The sequence below is a fragment of the Oculina patagonica genome, unplaced genomic scaffold (assembly GCF_052425735.1).
Source record: "Oculina patagonica isolate OP01 unplaced genomic scaffold, crgOcupat unplaced644, whole genome shotgun sequence".
Taxonomy (NCBI): Eukaryota; Metazoa; Cnidaria; class Anthozoa; order Scleractinia; family Oculinidae; genus Oculina; species Oculina patagonica.
The window spans coordinates 1-10,057 of NW_027558520.1; the positions used below are offsets into that span (position 1 = coordinate 1).

Below are 10,057 nucleotides of genomic sequence, written 5' to 3' on the forward strand. Positions count from 1 at the left end.
CATGAATGCACATGGTCAAGGAGTTCGCCAGGGATTTGTACGAGGCAACCGTACAGTACCAGAACTCGGAAAAGGGAGAGAAATTCATTTTTAATGCTTAATCTAGATGTACTTTAATATTTTATCTGAAAAAAATGCCATTGTTTAGCCAAATTTGGAATCTCATTAAAAATTCAATATGGCCGCCGGTCGCTTAATGTGCTTCGCTCTGGTAGTCAAGGGGTTAAAAAAGGACCAGGCCTCATTCAGTGTGCCGATCATATTGCAGATTAGTGGGATTTCACACTAATGGACAAAAACGAGATTGCGGAGGCAATGGATGCTGCAGTGTGTATAATCTGCAGTTGGGCTTTTCTACCTCACAAACGCCTGTACGGTCCTGTACGCCTCGTGTTATTGATGACATATTAGATGCCCATCATATGCCTGCCCTCGACAGTTTTCAATGTCTAGAGACAAGTCTTTTAGTGCTTTGAGTAGAGCAGTCGAAACAGCCTCACCAGTTGGTCGTAAATAATTAACACAACCGTGAAATTATTGGTCGACAAAACGTAAAGAAAATAAGTGGAGAAGTGGTCGCAAGTCAAATACTCGGAAAAAAGATTTTCCGAGTTCCCCAACGGGAGTCGAACCCATGACCTTCCAGAATACCGGTTGGACTCTCTAACCACTGAGCTATGGGGGACTCATGGTGAGCGAGGTCATTTACTGGGTTCTTATGTAACACATGTCCTGCCAACTGCAGGCTCAAATATGTCCAAATGATAAATGTGAATACATGATAAGTGGTGACTTGGATTAAAGTGAAAATAAGCGGAGAAGTGGTCGCAAGTCACTTTAATCCAAGTCACCACTTATCATGTAAAACGTAAATAAATTGAAAGATTTCCTGGTTAGAAACGTCATCTGCCTCCTCCGCAATAATCAAAAGAAAAATAAGGTGTTGTGTTTGAGATTTCAGATACGATTTTTTTGTCAGATTTTCGCCAAAAAGTTGGTTGAGATCGTTTGGATCGAAGACGACGTGTATGATCCATTTTTTTCGTAAATGATTAGCTAGAACTTCCTCCCCCGCTTGAGCTCTAAAATCAAGAAAAGAAAGGAAATTTCCATGATTTTTAATTTCCGTCAATAACAAGGAAGATATCATACTCATTTTGCGGTTGTGTGATATATCTGCCAGACGAAAGGACTCAATGAGTGACGAAATTGCATGTTCCGGTAAAATCTTACAAAAAGGGACTGAGATCTGATTCCATAAGAAGGGGGGGGGGGGGGGGGTTAGAGATTGGGGACAGAAATGTGCAGAAATGTGCTTTTTCGTTAACCTCTCGTGACCTCAAGATTGCGTGACGACTCTCGGTGAGTGCAGACGCTTATTGAAGCCTGCCAGAAAAAATAAGGAAATAAGGGCCTCCTCTGGCCACGCCCTTGTTGCGTGTTTCAAAGCACACCACAATGGTATCAGATCTTAACTCATGTAACAGCACCAATACATTCACGTTTCAAGCTAAGGTTTATTTCTGACATTTTTAACCGCTTACAATCAGTTAGCACTTAAATAAGATTATTTTATGATTTCCTAAGGTCTAAGGGATTCTACGACTTCACTAATCTTCCAATCACTTCAAGTATGAAAGAAAATTTCGCAAACGTAGCGAAATTTTGCTTCAGTTTTGTGCACAGGTAATGTTGCCTTTCAGATCGTCAAAGCTGATGAAACCCCATCCCCCAGAGCTGGAGTCGACCAGTTTAACTTGCGCCCGTTGACCAACAAACGCTCCGACATCCCAATCCTCTCTACTCATCGTCGAATGACATTTACCGGTCGCAGTCTTAACCACCTGAAATTTGAGAACAAATTGATTTTGTGATGTTAGGAAACTATATTGAAAATAACCTATAGACACTAAAAAGTTAAGTTAAAAAGGAGGTTAATTATAATCTAAATCCATTTTATCATACAATCTGAAACCTGATGCGTGAATTGAAGACAATGTATTATGTATCTACTGCTTACCTGATCGCCAATAACCAACTCTGCACGAACTACGTTGCTGTCACAGCCTCCTCCAATCAGGAAGGAGATCGTGTCACCCGTGATGTTAAAGAATGAGGAAGTGAGAGTTCCTTGGTGTCCGTCTCCATAAATTCCGGGTTGGTCTTCCGGGGAGGGTCGGTTCTCGTATCCTCCAACATACCAGTCCCCCTGTAGATTGGCAGGTTGTGAATCGCCACGAGCTGTAGGGTTATCACCATAGGTCGGCTGGTTGTTAAAGGCTGTACCAGTCCTTACCCAGCCACAGAGTCCATCTTCAAAGTCGAAATTGCAATCTTTAAAAAAGTCAGAAGAGGTTAAATGTGCCTATTTATGCTATGCTTTTAAAGCTGCTATAGTTCTGTTAAAGTCTTGTTTTCTGCTACCTTGGTCCAGAGGTTTTATTTTCTTTATTTCTCAAATTTGAACACCGTAGGGGCGTGACAGGCGAGCGAGAAAACTACCGGTATTTGTAGGCACCATTCTCACCTCCATGCTTGAAAGAGGATCGAGATTTTGCTCTCGGGCTCTGATTGGTAAATATTTTAACAATCACGCAAATCAATCTGATTGGTTCGCACGATTAAAACTACCGAAGGGATGGCGAGAACATTTTGACTTATGACGGCATGAGCTTTCTATCTAGATCAAGTTTTATTTGCGAGATAAACACGATGTCGTTGCGCAAGAATCTTAATCATAAGATTTCGCCAAACTGTAAATAGCGCTATAAGGGGTATAAAATGCATCGTTAGTTTTTCTTTTACGATAATCAACTGTAAAGCGAAAAACAAGTATGATACAAGCTTGACGTTGAAATATGTTTATTTTGCTGTGAACTCGGTCATTATTCGCAAGTATGTATTTCTGATTATAAGATGACTCGAGGAGCTACGATTCGAAAGCAGTTTTCTTTATTTGCATTTTTCAGTCATATGAATAATTTGAATTCGTACAATTATATTACTTCTACAATAGACCATTTTTGAGAGGTTTTTTGCCTCTTTGTAAAAACAAGTCTCCGTGCGAAAATGTGCGTTATCAGCCGTTCATTTTCATGCAAATGAAACCCATTTTCATATGACAAGTGCTGCAAGAGGACTCGCCGTGAGACAGAGACAAAAGGCAATTCAGAAGTGGTCTAAATCAGTACTGTTGTTTAAAAAAATCTGCACTTATCTAAGGATTCGTAAAATGTTGAAAGAATTTTATAATATCACTTGTATTGTAAACACTTAGTGTGAACTAGCAGTTATACAATTACCAACACAGTCTTTTGGCAGGTTACCTGACTCTGCTGGAGTAGTTTCCGTTTTTGAAATCTCTTGTTCAATCATGTTGAGCCGCTCCATGAATTCCTCAAGCAATGAGCACGCTGAAATTAAATTTAAAAGCAAGATAAAGTTCTTACGAATATGTTCAATTAGCCGAAAATGTTAAGATAAAAAATATTCCGCACAAAACACAACGAATCAGCGCATATTGCAGCATGAAAATAGGAATTGTTAACCGCATTCTAGCTAGGAGACAGGAAATGCCTCCAAAGTTTTCGAACGTTTATACCTTTAAGTCATTCTTGATGTTTCCATGGTAACTATGTTTTAACAAGTATGTGTTTTTTGAACCGGCCTCCATCACTCTCTCGTTTCGAAATCAAGTTTGTACAGAAGGCTACATGCTACCTACATATATAAGTGATGTGCAACTTTCAAAACCCAGTGGTGGTGGGGGGGGGGGGGGGGGGGGGGAGGAAGGTCTATCCAACCTTTGTTTATACTTTGCTCAAACATCGAGTCTGCGTATAGATGTACCTCTGAGAGTTAAAATAGATTACATCTTTGGATTTTGGAGATAGCATGTTGGGATTTCGCTAACCGAAGTATTTTGTTAGGTTTATATTTGTAATATGAGTATATTTCGGGGCTGTCATTTTCACATCTAGGCCCTTTTGCTGTTATCATCTTCTTTCCCCCGTTTATCCACAACTATAATCATTGCCCGTTTTCAGGAAATATAGAAGACGCATGTTGCGTGTTCTCCCGGCAGGGAAAGTATACTTACGTTTGCAATGCTGCAACGTTTCGTTAAGTGCATTTGTCCTGGCTTCGAGCTCTTTTAATCGCCGTCTTTTCTTTCCAGCAAGGACAGGTTTGGTGTCTTCCATCAGAATGAGCAACAACAGGCAAGTCACAATAGCAATCCTCAATTGAGAGGCCATTTCTTAGAACTGAAAGAAACACACCATATATTAAAAATAGTCGGTAGGCATAACCACTTCTTAACAATATTCTCAAAAGGGAAATTCGACTCTATATTACAATTGCAATACTTACAAAATAGGAATCTGTTTTCTTCGTATAGAAATGTGGTTTGTTAGCAAGCTCGGGAGGTTTCGTTTCGAAGGAAGTTCTATACCTCGCAGCTGGTTTTTGAAATTATATGGACGTTAATTAATTGTTTTGTAATGACTTTTTTGTATATGTTCTCGTTTGCATGTGAATTAATGTTATGCAATGCTGCTCATGTTGATGTTGATTTCTCGTTCCCGGCAAAATTCTTCTTTTTGGAAACACGTGACGCTCGCATATGCGGCTTTCAAATTTAGGAAAGTAAAAATAAATATATACTGCAGCGAAAGATTTCCTTGGCAAAAACAGTGAACAAGTTAAACAAAATGATACTTAGTGTTATGTGCATATTTTTTAAACAGCTTGCAACAGCTTCTGTATTGCATGAACTATTACACGATGCACCCTTTGTAATAACGTTAATCTACCTGGTGTGTTTTATGACTTATTGGCAGAGTTAAAGATCGCTCCCGTTGATAGCAAGGCAATTTTAGGAACTTGTAACACTGCATGGACGCGCGTTTAATGTTATGGATGCATGACCTTCATATTTTTGTTTTTATGACTCTACGCAAGGGGATTCGGTAGGCGACAAACTGTGGCACATAATAAAACTAGCGAGCGCTAACAATGATCACGTGAAAACTATGGTTTATCAGCTTCTATCTTTAGCTCTATGGCACAAAGAAAACAAAACAAATATCGTTAGACTATTTCAATTTCTATCAGTTTTCCCATTTTGCTCACGGAGTGAAAATTGGTTATTAAATTGTTATGCATGTATATTTATATCCGCAGAATAATTAAGTACCAATTTCATCTGCATAACATGTGAGAAATTCTTACACGATTCTTTTGAAGACCTTGGTAAAGTCAAGTTTATAAAGCCAAAATCTTAGTTACTAACAAGAGAAAAGTTCCAAGAACTAAATTCTGAAAAAAAAGCCAAGTGCCATTGTCTTTAAAAGTGTTCCAGATGATGAGAATGTAGTCAACCAATTGTGATGAAACTTGTTGCAGAAGTTGGCCTTGACAAGATATTTCAGGTTTTCGCGCTAAATTCTAAACAAAGGTGACGCGAGTTTCGCGTAAAATACACATGCACCACTCCCCTAGACTGGATCAAGCTCACGAATTACTCTCAGAGTCAAGTGATGTATTTACCAAGGATCGTCGGGATTATGACAGAACCACTTTGCTAACTTACTTGGACATTTTGTGTCCAGTCTCCGTAAAGTTTATCTGTTACCGACGTTCTTCCCTCCCTCTCCACTTCAATGTTAGAACATGGTTCAAATAAATGATCGATAGTGTTTAAGCACAAAACAAAAGATTGTGCTAAACGGGCATAAGTCTATTTATTATTTAATTAGCGCCCCTAGACACTTTTTCCATATGTTATTTCAAATAGAGGCCATACATTCAAACAAGCGCACAGCACTCATCTCGCATGTTTCAGGAAACAACACACCGGTATCCAAATTTTTACTCAAGTAATGACACCAAGGCAATTAGGTTACAAGGTTTATTGCCCACATTTAAAACAGCTTAAGGTACCTGCCCAGGCAAATTTAGTGCATTTTTGACAATACAAAAAATAGGGATATTTTCACTCTAATCTCACCAAACCTTCCACAAAGAGTCATTTTTATTTGATGAATGAGTTGCCAACATTTTATTGACATTATAGTACATCAATTTGTTAATAATTAACTTTATTATTAACAGCATATATTTTACATTTTCAAGTTTTTCTAGCAGCCATTTAGAAACAGGCGAATGATTGAACTGTGTTTTCATTCTTCATCAAACAACGCAAAAATCTGTGTTTGGGGAATCGAATATCTAAAATTGCCAAAAAGATATAAACAATTTTGGTTATTTTTTTCATACCTTAAGTTTCTGTGGCCGCCATAACCACAGTTTTCAGCCTTGCTCGTTCCCCAAGACCACGATAGTAGACTTACACATGTACGAACTACATGCCAAGTTTCATTTGAAAATGTGTTCTCGTTGAGGAATAAAATGTGATTTTCTGAAACGTTGCTCAGCAGGAAGTCCACATTTTACTTAAATGTGGTAAATATTTGGTGAAAATCCTCCAAAATCCGTGTTATTGAAGAGTTTTTATCCATGCGAGCTCAATGTCGCCATTTTGGATGAATTTCCGCTGTCTAAAAGGCTTGCAGACTGCAGAAACATTGTTTGTTTATGCGTTGCTAGGTGCGGTACTCGCCCCAGACTTCCGGTTGCTCAATTTTGACTTTTGAGAACTGGGACTAAGTTTCAAATCAAATATGGCGTCCACGAAGCGAAGAGAGCTCGAACAGTCAAAACAACATCGCAAAGCAGCTACCAGAATCAAAATATTACGGAGAAAAAGCAAAAACCGGATGCACAGCCTAACAACCGTCCCAGTTCCTTACTCCGAATTACCATTCACTTCCGGTAAAAGCACAAATTTTAGCTTTATCGTTCTCGGCTCCTTGTGCGAATTTTGTCCCAAAATCGATATTTCTGTAAAATAGGAGTACTAAGAAACATGATTAGGAAAAAAGATTGGAAAATAAAACTTCAAAATTTTCCCTGGGCGGGTACCTTAAATCAAAATAGCGCTAAATCCAGATTATTGTACTATTTGTTCTAAGGGATTCTACCACTACATCAGTCTTTCTTATTACTTTATACTGTTCAAGTAAGGAATGCGATTTTGCCCAAACGTAGCGCAATTTGGCTTTAGTGATATACACAGGAAATGTCTCCTTTCAGATCGTCAAAATTGATGTGGGCCCATCCCCCAGAGCTGGAGTCGACCAGTTTGAACTGTGCGCGTTGACCGACATAAGCTCTAACATCCCAGACCTCCCTGTTCATTGTCTCATGGCATTTTCCGGTCGCTTTCATAACCACCTGAAATTCGAAAGCAAATCAGAGCGTATGAGAAAATTAATTGTAGCTAACCAACAGACACAGGCAACACGCAAGGAACAATCAAACAATCAAACAATCAATCAATCAGTCGCCGACTCAGGCAGGCAGTCTGTCAGTCAGTCAGTCGGTCGGTCGGTCGGTCGGTCGGTCGGTCGGTCGGTCGGTCGGTCGGTCGGTCGGTCGGTCGGTCGGTCGGTCGGTCGGTCAATCGGTCGGTTGGTGAGTCAGTCAGTCTGTCAATCAATGAATCAATCAAAATAATTCAGTTTTAAGGCAGGGGATTATAAGCCAAAAGCCATTTTACCTGACAGTTTGAAATTCTGCTAGTTGAATTGAAGGCAATATTTTATGTGTTTAAATACTCTTTACCTGATCACCGATGATCAACTCTGCACGAACCGCGTTGATATCATTGCCTCCTCCAATCAGGAACGTGATCGTGTCGCCCGTGATGTTAAAGAACGGGGAGGTAAGAGTTCCTTGGGGACCGTCATCTTGAATTAACCCGGCTTGGTCTTCAGGGGAGGGGCGGTTCTCTGCTCCTCCAATCCACCAGTCCCCCTGTTGATTGGCAGGTTCTCTGCCACGAGCTGTAGGGTTATCACCATAGGTCGGCTGGTTTTCAAAGGCTGTACCAGTAGCTTCCCAATCACAGATACCATCTTCAAAGTCGAAGATGCAGGCTTTAAAAGTAAAGGCAGATTAAATGCATATTAATGCTGTGCTCCGAAGTTGATGTAGTTCTGTAAAAGTCTCTTGCTCTGCTACCTTGCTATTCCAGAGGTTTTCTCTTCCCTATTTCTCAATCAAATTAAAACCGCGTGGCGCCCTAACAGGGGAGGGAGAAAACTTTTGATAGCGGTTCTATGTTTGAAGAAAAGGTCAAGATCAGTAGTGGTCTATTTAGGATTTACATGACACTCACTCCTGTTACTTAAAAAGTTGCACTGGTCTAAGGGCTCGCGAAATTGTGAGAGAATTTATAGTGTGCACCCTTAATTGTACTACGCACTCACTTCCTACATTTTCTTCAATCTTGTTGAGGCGCTCCGTGAATTCATCAATCAGTGAGCACGCTGAAAATGAATTAAAAATTATATTAGTAAAAATTATTCAACAAATTGAAAAATCGAGGCATATCGAAGATAAAAATTATTAACTGCATTCAGCCCGACGGCGGGAAATGCCAGCGACAGGCGTCGAACGTTTATAACTTAAGTGTTTAATAAACCATGCTAAAAGTTTTGACTTCACTATTCATCCATGCGGAAACACTATGGATTTTAAAAATATACTGGCAACCATGTTTTAACAAGCATGTTCATTTAAAGCGGCCTCCCTCATTCTCTCGTTTCGAAGATCAAATTTGCAGTGAAGGCTACAGGCTACCTATTTAAGAGTCGCACAACTTTGATTACCGTAGGGAGGGGGAGGGAGGTTATCTATCGTTCTGGATGCGCTTTTGAGAGTTAAAATGGGTCGAATATTTGGTTTTTGATAGCTGAAGTATTTTGTAATGGTTATATTTGTAATATGGTTATATCGGGGGTGTCAAATTCATATCTAGTTTTTTTCTGGGATAATCTAATCTCCCGTATCAGGAAATAAATAAGACGCATTTTTTTCTTTTCTACGTGTTTTCCCGGAAAGGTGAGTATACTAACGTTTGCACTGAAGCGTTTCGTTCAATGCATTCATCCTGGCTTCGAGCTCTTTTAATCGCCGTTTTCTTTTCCAACCATTGACAGGTTTGGTGTCTTCCATCAGAATGTACAACAGCAGGCAAGTCACAATAGCAATCCTCCATCGAGAGGGCATTTCAAGGAACTGAAAGAAACACGCCATAAATAAGTAGTCAGTTGGTTTAACCACTTCAAAAAAAATATTCCCAAAGGGAAATTCGACTTTATATTACAACTGCAATACTGTCTTACAAAAATAGCAATCTGTTTTTTTCGTATCGAATTGTGATATGTCAACAAGCTAGGGAAGGTTCGTTTCGAAGGAAGTTCTATACCTCCCAGCTGCTTTTTTAATTCAGTGCACGTTAATTAATGGTTTTGTTATGGACATTTTGTATATGTTCTTGTTTGCATATGAATTAATTTTACGCAATGCTTCTCGTGTTGATTTCTAATACACAAAGTTTTGCTTTTTGGCAACACGTGATGTTCACATATCCGGCTTCCATATTTAAGAAAATAGAAAGATATACTTTAGCGAACGTTTTCCTTGGCAAAAGTCGAACCAGTTAAAAAGTGATACTTAGTGTTTTGTTCATATTTTATTTTTTTATGAAACAGCTTGCAACAGCTGCTATGTTGCATGTGCTATTAAGCTGAACGCTTTGATCTACCTGGCGTGATTTATGACTTATTTGCAGAGTGAGAGATTGCTCCCGCTGATCGCCACGCAATTTGAGGAAACTAGAACACTGGACGCACGGTGAACATCGATAGATGACCTTCATTCTTTGTTTTCATGACTTTGCAAGGTGATTCGAATGGCAACAAACTGTGGCACATAATAACACTAGCGAGCGCCAGCAGTGATCTATTCTTAGACTATTTCGGTTTCTATCAGTTTGCCCATTTTGCTCACGGAAAGCCACGATTGAAAATTGGTTATTGAATTGTTATGCATGTATATTTAAAAAACTATTTCCGCAAATAATTAAGTACAAATTTCAAAAGCATAACATGTGAAATTTCAATACGATTCTCTTAAAGGTCTTAAAGGT

The 10,057-nt window shown here is 39.3% G+C and overlaps 1 protein-coding gene across 1 annotated transcript; it reads right to left on the minus strand.

Annotated features, from left to right (window-relative positions):
- Nucleotides 1-1,497: 1,497 nt before the first annotated feature.
- LOC144641054 (uncharacterized) lies at nt 1,498-9,327 on the minus strand. Its single transcript, XM_078500110.1, has 9 exons — nt 9,252-9,327; nt 8,982-9,144; nt 8,334-8,393; nt 7,687-8,000; nt 7,129-7,296; nt 4,100-4,259; nt 3,327-3,413; nt 2,021-2,334; nt 1,498-1,844 (listed from the first exon to the last, which is right to left on the minus strand). Exons 2-9 carry the CDS (start codon nt 9,133-9,135, stop codon nt 1,671-1,673), a joined length of 1,431 nt encoding a protein of 476 aa, XP_078356236.1. The 5' UTR covers nt 9,136-9,144; nt 9,252-9,327; the 3' UTR covers nt 1,498-1,670.
- Nucleotides 9,328-10,057: the final 730 nt, after the last annotated feature.